A 15,963-nucleotide genomic window follows, 5' to 3' on the forward strand; every position below is an offset into this window, starting at 1 on the left:
GCTTGCGCTATTACACTAGCTGACAGCGAGCGTGTGGGGGGCGATCATTAAATCGTCTGAGTCTTTCAGACAGGTTGCTGGTATCTATTCCATAGATCAGAGATGCGGCCATGAGCCTCCAAAAGGACATTTGTGCAACCTCTGTGTTACCTACTGTACAGACGTCTTCTTCCCAGGTACTTAGAGGGATTGTCAAGCTTTTGAACACCATTTCAGATTCAATATATAAATATCTTGTACATAGTTGAGTAATTTTTTATTTTTTTTTCAATATATATTACCTTTCTGCCATGGATTCATTCACATGTATCTGCTGTGGATTTCAGTGATTTATTAATGATGGTTAAATTCAAAGCAGATTAAGTATGTGTAACCGTACCCATAATTATATTCAGAGCTGAACTCAAACTTAGTGTTCTTTTCTAGTGCCTGGTGTTAAAAACACCCCCGCTGCTAGTGATGTGTTTGACACACAGGTTGACTTACTCCCGAGCAGCAGTCACTAAATTTGCTAAGGGCCCATTTACACAGAAAGATTATCTGCCAAAGATTTGAAGCTTTCCTTTATAACCTGATCTCTGTTTATAGTCTGTTTCGGGCTTTGGCTTCAAGTCTTTGGCAGATAATCTTTCTTTGTAAATGGATCCTAATGTATGTACACACAGTCCCTATACTAGCAGAATATCAAGTGCAGCTCTGAAGTATAATACAGGATGTAACTCAGGATTGGCACAAGGAGAGTTACACAATGTAGTTACAAAGTTGCATTACAAGCTGTGGTGGTGATCACAAGGTTTGTATATGCTTTAAGAAGAACTGGTCAGCTCTCTGGTAATATGTAGAAGACGGCACTTCCGTGGCAGTGGTGCTTGGTGAGAAAAATGTTCAGATATTAGGAAGAGCCCGGCACTCACCAAGTAGATTATGCTTCTTTATTGTAGTGTAGCAAACGTATGGTACAAGGACGCGTTTCAGCCAAGCATGGCCTTCATCAGCTTAGGGGTGTACACCCCTAAGCTGATGAAGGCCATGCTTGGCCGAAACGCGTCCTTGTACCATATGTTTGCTACACTACAATAAAGAAGCATAATCTACTTGGTGAGTGCCGGGCTCTTCCTAATATCTGAGCTCTCTGGTAATGTCTGTTCTAGCAAATACTTCTATTAAAAATTCAGGACCATGTTTTCTCAGAAGCATTGTGCTATTGCTCTATTATTCCAAACTCTAAGCATACACACTCTATGGGTATAGTAATTCCCAGTTGGTTCATACACTTCCAGGAGGAATCAGAGGAACAGCACAATGCAGTAAGTATCTGCTAAATAGTGGAATACAGAAAATGAAGTGGTCTCCTGAGAGTCTGATAGAGTACAGTATACGCCAGTACGCTCTACTCTCCAACCAGCTAAACATTCAACTCTTTCATTCCGTAGTCTAATGAAGGAAAGAATTGGGGCCTGATAGACACTCACTCCCCCACCTGCAAAATGGTTCTGAACCCACTAAAACAAACGTGAACACATCTTTTACTGCTCTAAGCTCCATAGCTGTTACAAAACTATAACTCCCAGCATGCCCTGAGGTTGGAGACCAGATCAGAAAGTATCAGTCACGTGACTCTGCATTATATTAATATAAATGACCATTTATTGTAAATAAAAACAAATAAAAACTGGGATACATTGTGAGGGCTCTGCACTGCAAGCCCCAAGTCAGTATATATATATATATTTATAGAGATTTATACAGTAAATAGGATATTCCCTTTGGCACAGGTTCCCACACATGAAGGAACAAAATATATTCATTTAACAGATGCACCAACCTTGTAACCTGTTCTCCTGCCAGGGAGCAATGTACTGGCAGTATAACGTCTGATAGACCCATCATGGCCGTCGTCCGGTTCCTCTTCTTTCCCTAGAAGTCAGTAACTTGCTTCTCTCCAGCCATTATAAAACTACAATCCTCAGGCCATGCTGGGTGTTGCAGTCTTAGTATAGCTAGAGGGATGCAAGTTGCAGACTGATGCCTTATACCTCGCTTCCTGACCAACCTTGGCTGATACACAAGTAAGAGGGTACATCTAATACACGCATTGACAATACTGCGCCTACAGGTCATGTTGGGTACTGCAGGGGGCACATAAAGCTACTGAATACTGAAAATGCAATAAAAACATGTCAAAATTAATTCAAGGCCCACTGAGTACAAAATATAAAGGTTGTGAGATGGTTACATCCCCTACGCAGAGGCACAAAGTGATCACACATACGAGATACAAATCCCTATTCAGACAAACAGTATTGTAGCAAAAACTGCAGGACTAACAGACCATAGATTCCTATGATGACGTTAGTTCGAGTTGTAAGATCTGAGGGTGGTCTGGGACTAAAGTCTTGATATGACCATCTAGTACAAGACTTTAGATCAGTGTTCTCTGACTGTAGCAAAACTACAACTCCCATGATGCCATAACAGTCTACAGCTGTCAGTGCATGGTGGGAGTTGTAGTTTTGAAACCACTGGAAAGCCTGGTTATCCAAGTATAGAAAAACACTGCTGCTCTCTACCAGAAACAGCATCAGTCCTGTCTTCAGTGTGGCTGTGGTTTTGCAACTCCGTTCCATTGAGGTAAACGGTGCACATTTCTAACAATACCAAATGCAACCTGAGAACAGATGTGGCACTGTTTCTGCAAGAAAGCTGATATGCTTTTTCTAATTAAGAGAAACCCTTTTAACACTTTAAGGGATTATCCAGAATTATTAAAAAATAGCTGCTTCCTTTAGAAAACAGCACCACCCCTGTCCTTGTGTGTGGTATTACATTTCCATTCACTTAAACTGAGGACAGGTGTGGTGCTGTTTCTGTAAGAAAGCAGACATGTTTTCTAATTCTGAATAACCCCTTTAATTTAAACATTATCTAAATAGTCTTAGTATGCAGAAAAGTGGGCAATCCCTTTAACAAAGGCACTTACCTAAAGAATGATTGTCAGCATCAGCCTCTCTTTCAGTATTCCTCACCTTCTGCACCTACTATATACAGAGTCTATAAAACTGTCCACCCAGAACAAAGGAGTTATAGCCTGTACTATAATCCAGAGCTGCATTCACAATTCTGCACGTTGGCTGATGAGTCTGCTCTTACAATACAGGGGGTAGCAGGTATTTTCTACATACAATTATAGTACAGTGTCTGGGTGTTTTGCTTTCTATTAACTGTCCTCCTTATGCCAAACAACCTCTAGATGAAGATAATAAGCAAGCAGAGAGTGCCAGCAGATTTCTGCTCTGAAGCCTGCAGAATAGTGAGTGCAGCTCTGGAGTATAATATGGAATGTAATTTAGGATCAGTACAGGATAAGTAATGTACACAGTAATGGCACCAGCAGAATAGTGAGTGCAGCTCTGAAGTATAATACAGAATGTAACTCGGGATCAGTACAGGATAATTATTCTCATACTGTAAACTGTGCAGCGGTGGACATTATGATAATAGGAAACCTAAGTGCATGTGTCTGCTTTATTGTGCATTAAATTAAATTCCTTTAATCTGGCATTTGATTATCTAGAAAACCTGATAAAGTGGAACTTTTGTGATATATAAATCATGGTCCTAGCAGCAGATAGAATATTCACATTACATTCTGGACTAGAAGTTCTCTTTTCTAATTCACCGCAATGTTACATAATCCAGCGGCTGCAATGCATAAAGTATATGAGTAATAACATCTCTAGGAGGATATCTCTATCATCTGTGCACGCTGCACAACATAACAGGAAGAAAGCTTCTCTAGAAGTGTACAGGAAGTGATCGGGGAGGTGAGCACATCATCTACAGTGAAAGTGTAAGTCACCCCATAACCCAGTACTGGTGGGTGCGGGGGTGATGAGGAGGGTGAGGGAGGCATGGGTTGTCAATTTCTTTTCCTTTTTTGGTCTTTTTTCACACTGTGTTGTCAAACTGTGCAATTTACTGTGAAAAACAGCAGCAATAGATTGCACAGTGTGGACGCACCCTGCGAAGGGCAGCATCTATATGTCATAGATGTTAGGGATGGGAAACTGTGGCCCTCCAGCTGTTGCAAAACTACAATTCCCATAATGACTGGATAGTCAAAGCTTTCCTCTGACTGTCCAGGCATGATAAGAAATTGTAATTTGTAGTTTTAAAGATTTCTGCGTACTGTTAGTGAACGGGAATTATCTGAATACATGGACCATAAGTCTCCAAACTGCGGCCTTCCAGCTCTTGCAAAACCACAATTCCCATCATGCCCGGACAGCTAAAGCTTTGGATTTGGCTGTCCAAACATGATGGGAAGTGTAGTATTTCCACAGCTGGAGGGCTGAAGATTGGAGAGCCATGACAGACAATCCTCTGTGAGAACAGACCACTCTCCTGTCCTGTTTGTTATAATGTATCAGTGCAGGTGAAACATCTTTCCTTGATTCTCTTGTAAAGAACCCTCAGTACTGATTTTCGGTATCTAACAGTTCACTAACAGCAAGCAGAGATCTTTAAAAATATAGAGAAATTAAAAAAAAAAAAAAAGATAACTTTTCTCATTATTTACCTACCCTGTTAGGGTATTAGTAGGTAATCCCCAATAAGGACCCTCATCTCATTGAGCATCTGCAGAGTAGGTGGACCCAGTGCATCCATATATAACATGGACAGTGTGCAATACTTTAATTCTTGTAAGGTGGCGCTGCAGGTGAACTGAACCCGTGAGCAGGGTGCGGTCCTATCTGAGTATAGGCTGGGGCTACAGGATGATTTTAGCCACAACAGAAGTCGTGTGACCAAAAATCACCATGTCACACTAAGGTAAGTAAATGCGGTCATACAACCCAAATGTGGCAGTGATCGCAACCTGAGAGATTTATGCAACGGTCAGGTTGTGGTCAGTGGTGGAATGCAGCGTGACCACATTTACAGACTCAGCACAGTCCATGTGATTTGTGGTCATGTGGCCAAATTCACTTTCTAGTCCCAGCCTTAGGCTTTCCTAAAATTGTAATACCCCTTTAAGACAGCCACATACACAAACACCAGGCAGTTGCGTGAAATAGAAGACACCCTCTTTCCTCTTCAGAATTAGTTCCGGGTCCCCCAAAAACAATGTGAAAACCTTAATGCAAATGCAGAGTGTGAACGTCACCTAAATGCTGGGGGAATGTAAGGTGTTAACTTTGGCATTTAATACCTGAAAGAAAAAAAAAGGTCATATCCAGAGATAAGACAAATACTTGGTGTAATAATCCGATTACACCCAAAAAATACCTTGTCAAGCCAACTAGAACTGTAAACATCACACACCCAAGGCTAAGGCACGCTATGTGCAGATCCCTCCACGCTAAGCTGCAAGGAACCTCAGCACTGAAGGTTGGTCAGGAAGTTGGAAGTGAACCCCCCCCCGGCACTTAGTTTTTACATCAAGACCAATTCAGTGCCAATACATTTTTCAATATATCTCTATAGCGGTCAAAGGCCTGTAAAGCTAATAGGGAGCACCAAATCTCCAGCACGGGCATGGTTAAAGGGGTTATCTCAATATGCTGTAATATTACTTATCCACATGCCCAGTCACCGTTCCACTGACTTGCCATTGGACTACTAAACAGTCGGGCAGTGTTGCAGTCCCATAGTGAATGAATGAAAATGTGGTTGATCATGCCAGGGCACATCAGGCCCTATTCCTGATTGACGGGATCTCCAGCGGTTGGACACCCACTCAGATCCTGTGGCTAGTTGCTGGGACAGCTTACTGCATATAGTTTCTATTGGACTCTTTAATACAGAATGCAGTTAGCTCTTAACCCTCCCAGAGTGGTGGCTACAAGATGCCAGAACTGTATCATTGAGCTCCATGTCTGTGTAAAGGGAAGCAGGGGATATGCAGCCCTGACCACTGGAAAGATATATTGTAAAATTCAGATGTAAAAACATAGTCCTTCACAGGGAGGGGGGGCACTTACTTAAAAGCAATGTATTGCTACCATCAGGTTATCTCACCGCCACTGAAATGCTTGGACTTTCCTTCATGACAAAATGAAGAGGCCACTGGGCCACAGTTATCATGCTCCCTGGCTGAAGAAGTGTTAAGGCACTTGTCTAAGACATGGAAGAACTCCTTCATGATGGGAGGATGAGGACGGTGCAGGTTTTTACTGGAAGTCATCATGCACCACTCCTCTATACTGTGTCTCTGGCAAGGAGTATAAGGAGCTCTTTTCCAGGAATCAAAGTCACTTCAAGGTAAAAAAAAATTATCCATTGTTCTGCTGCTCTAACACTGAAGTAGACCTAACCCTGTGCCGGATCTAGAACCTGTTCTAGACGCAGCCAGCGATAGGTGGTCGGGATGGGGGAGGAGGCTGGAGGGAAGATTGTCATCGCGTCTCATTAAATGCTCCATGGTCTTCCCTCAACGGTAAACGTTCATCTCACTGGAGAATATCCATGGTCAAGGGAAGGAGGACACTGATGAAGACTCAATAAGTAAGCTGCTGGGCAAAGGGATGCCGAAGAAGCTCCTCAGCAGATGGCCTCTGCCGCGCTTCCACCAGTATCCGCTTTACAAAGTCCCGACATTGCTCTGATGTGTTTGGCGGAAGGTGAGGATTGGTTGGCTGGGTGGCAATTTTAAAAATGGCAGCCATGGCTTCATACTCCGCCCAGGGAGGCTTCTCAGTTAGCATTTCCACCACGGTGCAGCCCAGGCTCCTACGGTAAGGACACAGAGTTAAACAGAGAACAGAACTAGTAGTCTAGAATACTTGGCAGAATGTGGGTGGATACATACGGAGTCTAATTTTTAATTATTATTATTTTTTAAATATTAACTAAGTTTGAAAGCATGTGCAACATTCCAAATGACTGTATGATTCATTATCTTATATCAGTATAATAAGATGTAACAGACTTACCAGACATCAGCTTTCCTCCCGTAACCCTCCCCGCTGATCACCTCTGGGCTCATCCAGTATGGTGTTCCCGTCACAGAACGGATACCAGTTCCTGACATGCAGATTGTCTGGAGCCGCTTACTGGCCCCAAAGTCTCCTAGCTTAACATTCCCTGCGGAGTCCCGAAGTATGTTGGCTCCTAGAAGAAGAGAAAATGTAAGAGTCCTTTTAACACAGCTCAACATGGGGCTGTGCAAGGACGCAAACGAGAGCCGATCAGCAAGATCAGCAATCGTTTGCAGTGCCTTTATACTTGTATTATTGGTGTGGCCATGGAAACTGACAGCACAGATATGCAAACATCTAAGCTATCAGTTTCCAGATCACACATGCAGTGCATACATACATACATACTTAGGATGCTGCTGTGTGATCCGCCATCCTGCTCTCTGGCCTGAAGATACTACTGGGAGAGAGGGATGCTGGATCAGAGAGCAGCACACTAGGTATGTATGCACGGCATGTGTAATCTGAAAACAGACAGCACAAATATATGCATATCCGTGCTGTCAGTTTCCCTTTGCAATTGGCCACACATCCCCTGTTTACACAGGAAGATGTGTGGAGAATAGCAAAAATTTTTAAAGGGGTCATCAATCGCTACAAAAACATGTCCACTTTCTTCCAGAGACAGCCCCACTCATGTCTCCAGATTGAGCGGGGATTTGCTGCTCAGTTCCATTGAAGTGAATGGAGCTAAATTGCAAACCGTACCTGAACTGGAGACAAGAGTCATGTTGTCTCTGAAAGAAAGTGGCCATGTTTTTGTAGCACTGGATAACTCCTTTAAGGCAGCCAATATGATACAATCAGCTAACGGGCAGGTGTTTTCCTGCACCTCGTCTGATCGCTGTCACTTTTAAACAGGCGGATTATCGACCAAAGGGAGGGTTTCTAGCAACCCTGGCCGATAATCGGTCTGTGTAAGAGGGGCTTAAGAGAAGGAAGGGCAGATAAGAGGAGAAATTGATGCTTATCACCTATCCATGACAGGCATCTGATTGTTGTGGGTCTGACCTCTGGGACACCACCTGTTCATAAAAAAGAAAAATCCTTGTCCCCTGGAACAGCAGTCCAGCTTTGCTTTATGACAACCAAGCACGTGTTATCGGTGGGGGTCCCAGCAGTCAGACCCTGACCAATCAGATATAGATGGATAAGTGATAAATTATAATGTTGGGATCACCTGTTAAAGAAAAAAAAAAGTTTTTCCCTTTGTAAGAACACAACACCAGGATCTTACCCTTTATGTCCCTGTGTACAATCATATTGCTGTGCAGGTAAGATACACCCTCCAGGATCTGCCTGGTGTATCTACGAGTAACGTTTTCTGTTAATGCTCCATAAGCTTTCAGCTGATCCTTCACTGATCCCTTAATAAAACAAACCATATGTAAATTATTTTCATCATAATAACAAAGAATATAATATTACAGAGGCTGTCACAGAAAGATACCCTCGTACATACATACTATAAGGGCATAAGGTCATTATAGAGGGGTATTCTACTCACTCAGGACTCCCTCCATGAACCGGAGGAAGTCACCTGTATGGTGGCTAATGCTCTGGAGGAAAGTTGCGGGCACTCACCGGTTCTGTTGCGGTATTTCTTTATTTATTCACGGTTAAAATATGGGATCAATGCATGTATCTGGGACGTCAGACGCCACATCTCACAAGTGCATCACACACATGACGGCCATTCCGCGCGCATGCGCATGGTCTAATGAAGCGCGCATGCGCGCGAAATGGCCGTCATGTGTGTGATGCACCTGTGAGATGTGGCGTCTGACGTCCTAGATACATGCATTGATCCCATATTTTAACCGTGAATAAATAAAGAAATACCGCAACAGAATCGGTGAGTGCCCGCAAATTTCTTCTTTCTACTTCGAATATTGCATTTACTTTATTGTTTGAGGAGCACACCGGTACGGTTTAAACGCTAGTCCTCATGACAAGATCCTAATACACATGGATACGTGCAAGTAGTGCCGGTGATATTGTCTCTACAGACTGTGTGACGCTCTGAGGACTTGGCCTGTATTACACAGCTACTGTAACCTAAGAGAGTGTATGTGAGCGTGCCTGAAAATACGCAACACTTACCCCTGGCATATACTCCATAAAAATAGTCAGCGTCTTTTCGCTTTTGTCCCGTAAGCAACCATAATACTGTACTATCCTTTCGTGATGCAGATTCTTCAGGAGCTGGATCTCACACTCCAATGCACTGACCTCCTGCAGGACCAGAAAACAAGGAAATAGGTTACAAATTTGCAGTAAATAAACTTCTGCTGGGTGTTGGAAGTTTTAGGCCACAATCACACAGTACAGTGGTCCCTCAACATCCGATATTAAATTGCTTCCAGGACGACCATTGTATGTTGAGTCCGGTTACAATGTTACAAGTTACAATGATTCAGAAAGGACCATTGTATGTTGAAAATATTGTAACTTGAGGCCATTGTAAGTCAAGGGATCACTGTATAGTCTTCTGCAGTGTTTGATGCTGTCCCTAGCTTAGAAGGGAATCTTGAATGAAGTTAGACTATAATAGAAAGTCAAATGCACATGTAAAATGCACTGTGTTTATAAGACCTGACCCAATGACTGGGATGGAGAACACAAAAGGGTTCTACTGACCTTGCTGGTTTCTGGACTGTCCGGATCAAACTGAACCTGCTTAGCTGCCAGCTCCCGTCCTATGTCCACATCGTAACACAGATAAACCCGGCCAAAGGCCCCTTGCCCCAGAAGCTTTCCCCTGCGCCAATTTATGGGAGCACTGGGAGCTGAAAACGAAGATGGAACAATGGAAAGTCAGAAAGACGTCACCATAAACTGTGCACGAGATGCTATCCATGTTTAGCGCTCAGCTTCTATATTAGCATTATGGACAATTCCTGTACACTCATTTAAAGTGGTTGTGTCTTTTAACAAACTAGGGGTGGGGTGGGGCAGAGGAAAATTAATCAAAGTAGTTCTAAATGTGTTTGTGTCTATATTATGCCTTTGGCAATACAGGCATCTTATCAGATTTGCACATGGACCATCAAACATTTGGAGAGATGTCATTTGTGAACCAGACTGGAGTGGCTTTGTGCCTTCTTGGGGATTTTTTTCCCCCAAAAAAGTTGCAGTTGTTAAATGTGCTGTGACAAGCAAAAGAGACATAATAGAACGTTACTAATGACAGACGTAGGTAGTGTAAACTTTAGAAAAGTTGTTAATTTTTGAGCAACAACGTAATTGCACAATAAAATCTTTTAAAAACTTTTCTACACTGAAAGACATACGTAAACCGATGATAACCGATTTTAAATGTACAAGTAATTCTTAAAATGTATAGTTTGAAAGATATAGACTGCCTAATCCCACCATGTGCTGCTTGGCTTGATAACCTGTTGCTCTTATTTAAGGCCCTCCAGGCATCCCCTGTCTTGGGTCACTCATGCCCAGTTCAATCACAGTTAACGGATCTGTCCCATTAGTACTAGCAGTTGGTTTTCACTTCACATGCAAGCAAGAGGGATTGTGGAGTGTCAGCACATTTGTTGTCCTATACATATATGTATGTGGTAGCCATCTGTTTTCACCTTCTTTGCTTCATGACACCACCCCTTTAAGTTACAGATGTAGGTGATACAAAATCCCTGCAGTTGCCTAGCCACTGCTGTCAGTAGCTAACAGTGTCTGTAAAAGGAACAAATAGGATGTTGTGGGTATAGTAATAATCTCTGTATATCGTACTGATCTGCATTCTGGGAACTACAGTCCTTCAACAGAGGTGTAATATGCTCCCAGAAGACAGTGAGGTACAAAGAAATTAATTTTAGAAGCTTAGCTGTACTGTGAATGCAGCTTTGAAGTATAATATAGGCTGTAACAATGACTAAGATTTTATATAGAGATGATTTTATACCAGTTTACAGCATCTTACATTTGGTGGGCACGTTCCTCTCCGGTACACCCAGTGTGTTCTCACTGTCTGCACTGCGCAGACGGTTGCGAGCTTCCAGGTATTGCACAGATAGGCCGAGGTTTTCCCCATTGGTGCTTAAAGAACGACTAGATGGCACAAGGGTGAAGAGATTGCCCTGAGGGCGCCGGATCCGTGGGAATGTTCTTCGTCCTAGAAGCATAGTAAAACTTACAGACCAGCTACATGAACAGATAAAGCCTTCTGTATATGACATGTGTGTGACAAACATCACAGGTGCTGCCACCCAGCTTCACTAGACTCCTGAACACAAGTATACATTACATGACCTCATATATAAAAAGCAAGGAGCTCTCAGTCAATGACAACTTACCATCACTATAGTCCTTATGGTGAATAGAGACGTGATACCTTCGAGGGTACGTCCCACCCTTCCCTGCTTTGTCATAGAACTGATTCTCACGATCTGCAATGGAACAGTGATGATAAAGAAAATTTTAGATTCCTCCAAGAGTAACACTGGCCAAGGTGAAACATACATATGACTTATCCTAGCACCTGAGAAATCCTGCCTGTTGTCTGGATTACTCTGAGCTCTTGACATTCGAGACTTCCTGAATGAAGGGCTGAAGGGAGACACAAGAAAGACAGCTCCAATGCAGCAAAGGTAGTAGTAGTGATCAGTGACAGATCAATCAACTTCCTGTAGAATGCTCCACAGGCCTATTTACAGCCAAACACCTGGACTAATCCATTATTTACACAGAGCAGGGGGACCAAGTTACTGAAAACTTTTAATCAATTTCTGACATGTCACAGCAGCGTATGAGAAGTTGTGATCATTGGGGGGGGGGGGGGGGGTCTGGCTGCTGACACTCTCACCAATTGCTGGAATAAAGGCACAAGAACTCAGCCGAGTGCTTTGTCCCTTCATTTCTGCTTAGGATTTGCTTGGAGTGGACAGAGTACTGACACCATGATGGTCTCATAGAAACTGTCATATCATTGTCATATCAAACGCTGATTAGCCCCACTGAAAGGGGTACTTTGCGCCCACGACTGAAAATATCCCATATGCATCACATACACAACAGTACTCTGAGGTTACTCTCTGCTGCATATTTCACAATGTATTTTTATCCTATTGGATAAATATGACATGTGAACGTACCCTTACAGTAGCTACTGTACAATATACACAGTCACTTATCCCTGTATACATATAGAGGGCCTGTATACCTGTCCTCAGACTGGTCCAGAGACTGGCAGCTTCCAGATATTGAATTCTCTGTACTGCTCAAAGGGTCCAGCATCTAAATCAGAAAAGTTAAGTTAGTGGCAGTCAGTTCATTCAGAGGTTATTTAGGATTAGATACAGCTGTATTCTACCAGAAACAGCGCTAATTCAGTCCTCAGTTTATGTGTGATACAGCAGCTCTGTTCCAATGGAATAAGTGGAGTTGTAATACAACCTAAAGACAGGGGAGGTGATTTTTTTGCAAGAAGAAAGACACATTTTTCTAATGTTGGATAACCCTTTAAACCAGTCCAGCATTTTCAGTGATGAAAAATTCCCATCAACATCCATAGGAAAACTGGGAATTAACTACCACACCCCTCTAAGTCAGGTTTAGACTTACACACTGATCATTGGTCTCTGGGATGAACTCGCCCTCACTGTTGATGCTGGTATAGGAGCCCTGCCGGGCAATCCTCTGCTGCCTCTCAGGAACATAGCCAGGAGGTGGGGAGCTGCGTCCGGCATTCTGTGAACCTGTAAGCAAAGAAAATGCCATAAATATACATGAAAATGACATTAGCTATAGGGTGGTGAGGGGCATGGTGTAAATTAAATAGGCTGAATGCATGTGAGGAGAATATAGGTTCTTTGATTTGATTTGTGGTTTTCCAGCTGTTGCCAAACCAAAACTTTTATCATGCCCCAATGGGAGTTTTGCAGCAGCTGAAAAGCCACGGATTAAGGGACACTGCTTCAGAGGGAACAATGGTGATCATGTAATCTATAATGTTTACTCACTGACAGACAGATGTCGGCTCCGGGTCTCTGCAGAATGATACGCCATAGTAACATCACCCAAAGACTGAGAGGCCTTAATCCGCACTTGTTTATGTACCCCAGAGTGAGGTGAGGACGTCTATAGAAAAGAAAATCGGTGTGAAATAGAGCGCTGACTAAACTAATAATATACATCCAAGTAATAATCGACCCTCACTGTACTGCATTATACATGTAAAAATCCACTGAGCTATGCTATTGCTATGTGTGTCTTCAACAGCTTGAAGACACTCTTAGGCCATGTTCACACAACATATATTTTCGTAAAGGTACTTAATACGAAAATATACGTTACGTTGCTGTCTATGGAATCCCAGCCGGAGTGTATACGCATAGTATACGCTCTGGCCGGGATCTCCAGCTGCGCCGCAGAAAACTTACATGAATTCAATGAGAACCTGTCACTGCATACAATGAAGCGCGTGGCACTGGCCGCACGCTCCACTGTGTGCAGTGGGGAGTCCTGATGCGGGCGCACACTGATGCGCCCGCATCAGAACTCAGGGGAGCTAAAGATCATCCAGCCGGTACCGCAGTACCGGCCAGGATGATCTTATCTGGCACCGGACGTTCTGTGACCCGGCCAGAGTCATACAATGTGTAAATATAGCCTTACTGTGGATCAGCAGGTCACACACTGCCCGTCTGCAGACCAGGACCCTTTACTCCCACCTTCTAACTAACATACTACACGACACAAAGCATTGAAAAGAGTGATCAACACAGAAAATTCACAGTAAGGTCATACATGGTTTCTGTCATGGGAGAGGAGCAGAATCCGAAGACTTTTCATGCTGGAACTTCGATCTAAGAGATCGACGGCTTTGTCAAGATCATCCTGACTTCTGAGGGGTATAGACAACTGCAAAGAAAAGAAATGGATGTCAGACATGCAGTATTATTACGCCAGATGTCACTCACAGACATCAAGAGAGTAAATGTGGACTAACCATAAAGACAGCTGGTAACAGGATAGGCTCACAGCCTCAACATATTGCTTTGTCTGGGATGGAGTCACATACACCTCTGCTCTTAAGTAGTAGTGAATACTTTTTCACCTATATATCTACACTGGCAACTACTCAGACAACCAATTCTTCTTCTGAGTCGAAACATTCAAACCAATAAGATCACATAGTTCTGTATAATCTGTGCTGGATTATGGGATTTAACACTACTCATATTCTAGAAGAATCTTACCTCATTGTTCATGTAATGTAGGTCCATCTGCTGCCCAAAGACAAACTTCACTTTCTGTTCTACATCCTCAAACTTTACGGGCCGAGGAAACTGCAGGATCCTGAAAGATAGAGAGGCCGAAAGATCAAGCGTCAGCGTGAATAAAGGCAAATTGCTAGAACGTACACACCGTTATCATGGTGCATATTGTATACATTTATAGTGGTCAGAGTTCCCTTTTTCTGATCCAAATCTGCTGCAGAGACACAGAGTATAATGATAATATTCTGGTAGAGCAAGAACTAGAGTAGCGATCCCCAACTTGTTGCGGAAACGACTTTCAGCGAGTGATTTTTTTACCTTTTTGTCCCCGTTGTCTGAATAAATATTTCTTGTGCCTGTCATTGGGGGACACAGCACCAGTGGGTATAGGCTACTGCCACTAGGAGGCGACACTAGACAGAAGAAGAAGTGACTCCGCCTGGCAGCCTATACCCCTCCTACAGACACCAGGCTAACTCAGTTTTAGTCTAGTGTCCGTATGAGGTAGACACAGGTGCCACGCACCTCTTTATTATTTTAGTTTTATTTCTTTTTCTTTCTTTCTAGGTTATCAGGGGGACCGTCGGCGTGGGCTGCCACACCAGACGTAGCCTCCCCCTGAGGGTGCACTGGAAGTTTTCACTTCCCATGCGCCGGTCACCCGTCCCCCATTGCCAGCTCCCTGCGCAGGATGCCGGTACCCCACCCAGGTGCGAGGTTACCGAGGGGGTGACCCTGCGAGCACCCGAAGACGCCGGACAGGTGAGTAGTCCTGTCCTTGGGGGGGGGGGTCATCCTGGCTAGGGCAACCAGTAGCCTCTTGCCTGCTCTCCCTAGTCCCCATTGCCACAGTGCACACTTCCCTGCAGCGCAGCCCTCTCTCCTCTATCCCCTGTCCTACTGGACAGGTTGTCTCCTGATCCCCCTTCTCATCTCCCTCCTAGCCTGGGCTGATGCCCACCCCCTTTCATCCAGGAGCCACTGCAGCCCGCAGCGGCTTCATAAGGGACAGCTGGGGGATTGCTGGGCTCCTCTCTCCCTTTCCGGTCGCGTTTTCTGGCGCTCCGCGCCGCCGTCTCACTGCCGCCGGCCTGCCCCACAAATTTAGGCCCCGGCTTCTGCCGGAGCTAGGCCGCGTCGGCGCACGCTAGTGACGTCACTGGGGGCGGGGCGCCCGCCCGTTTTTCGGCTCCTCCCGCCACAGCCCTTTCTCCTATTGGCTACTCTGTAGCCCCCACCTTTTTCCTCCTTGCCCCCTCCCTTCCTCCTCTTGCCGGCAGCAGCTTCAGCTCGTGGCCTCCTGCTGTTATCTCTGCCAGTACAGCAGCCTCAGCTCCCTGTGCACAGCAGCAGTCTAGCATCCAGTGCAGCTATTCCAGCGTGCACCAGCTACAGCTTCCAGTGCAGTCGTTCCAGTGCAGCTCCAGCATCCAGTGCAGTCGTTCCAGTGCAGCTCCAGCATCCAGTGCGGCAGCAGCTCCAGCATCCAGTGCGGCAGCAGCTCCAGCATCCAGTGCAGCAGCAACTCCAGGGTCTGGTAGGCTCACCCAGTGGGTGATATTCCCCTCCTCCACTCCCCAGGCTAACAGCCCTAGCTACCATGTCTGGTCCCCGGGATGACCCCCCTAGGCAGCTCGCTCCCGCGGCTGTGGCGACACACTTTGCGTGTGCTCGTTGCAATAAGAAATTCCCCTGTGGTCAGCCTGGTTCCCTCTGCCTGCTATGCCTTAACCCTGGTGCCACTTCCC

The 15,963-nt window shown here is 44.5% G+C and overlaps 1 protein-coding gene across 1 annotated transcript in view; it reads right to left on the reverse strand.

The window, feature by feature from the left end:
• Positions 1 to 1,624: 1,624 nt before the first annotated feature.
• MAP3K3 (mitogen-activated protein kinase kinase kinase 3) overlaps positions 1,625 to 15,963 on the reverse strand; it is a 30,825-nt gene continuing 16,486 nt past the window's right edge. Inside the window, exons 4-16 of the mRNA XM_069953649.1 lie at positions 14,195 to 14,294; positions 13,743 to 13,856; positions 12,956 to 13,073; positions 12,558 to 12,691; positions 12,157 to 12,230; positions 11,476 to 11,543; positions 11,291 to 11,383; positions 10,918 to 11,109; positions 9,621 to 9,769; positions 9,084 to 9,215; positions 8,218 to 8,347; positions 6,936 to 7,113; positions 1,625 to 6,732 (exon numbers count right to left, since the gene is read on the reverse strand). Of these exons, the coding sequence (XP_069809750.1) occupies positions 6,501 to 6,732; positions 6,936 to 7,113; positions 8,218 to 8,347; positions 9,084 to 9,215; positions 9,621 to 9,769; positions 10,918 to 11,109; positions 11,291 to 11,383; positions 11,476 to 11,543; positions 12,157 to 12,230; positions 12,558 to 12,691; positions 12,956 to 13,073; positions 13,743 to 13,856; positions 14,195 to 14,294 (1,714 nt within the window). The 3' untranslated portion in view covers positions 1,625 to 6,500. The remainder of the gene's footprint in view (positions 6,733 to 6,935; positions 7,114 to 8,217; positions 8,348 to 9,083; positions 9,216 to 9,620; positions 9,770 to 10,917; positions 11,110 to 11,290; positions 11,384 to 11,475; positions 11,544 to 12,156; positions 12,231 to 12,557; positions 12,692 to 12,955; positions 13,074 to 13,742; positions 13,857 to 14,194; positions 14,295 to 15,963) is intronic.

This window comes from Dendropsophus ebraccatus, chromosome 14, assembly GCF_027789765.1.
Source record: "Dendropsophus ebraccatus isolate aDenEbr1 chromosome 14, aDenEbr1.pat, whole genome shotgun sequence".
NCBI lineage: Eukaryota > Metazoa > Chordata > Amphibia > Anura > Hylidae > Dendropsophus > Dendropsophus ebraccatus.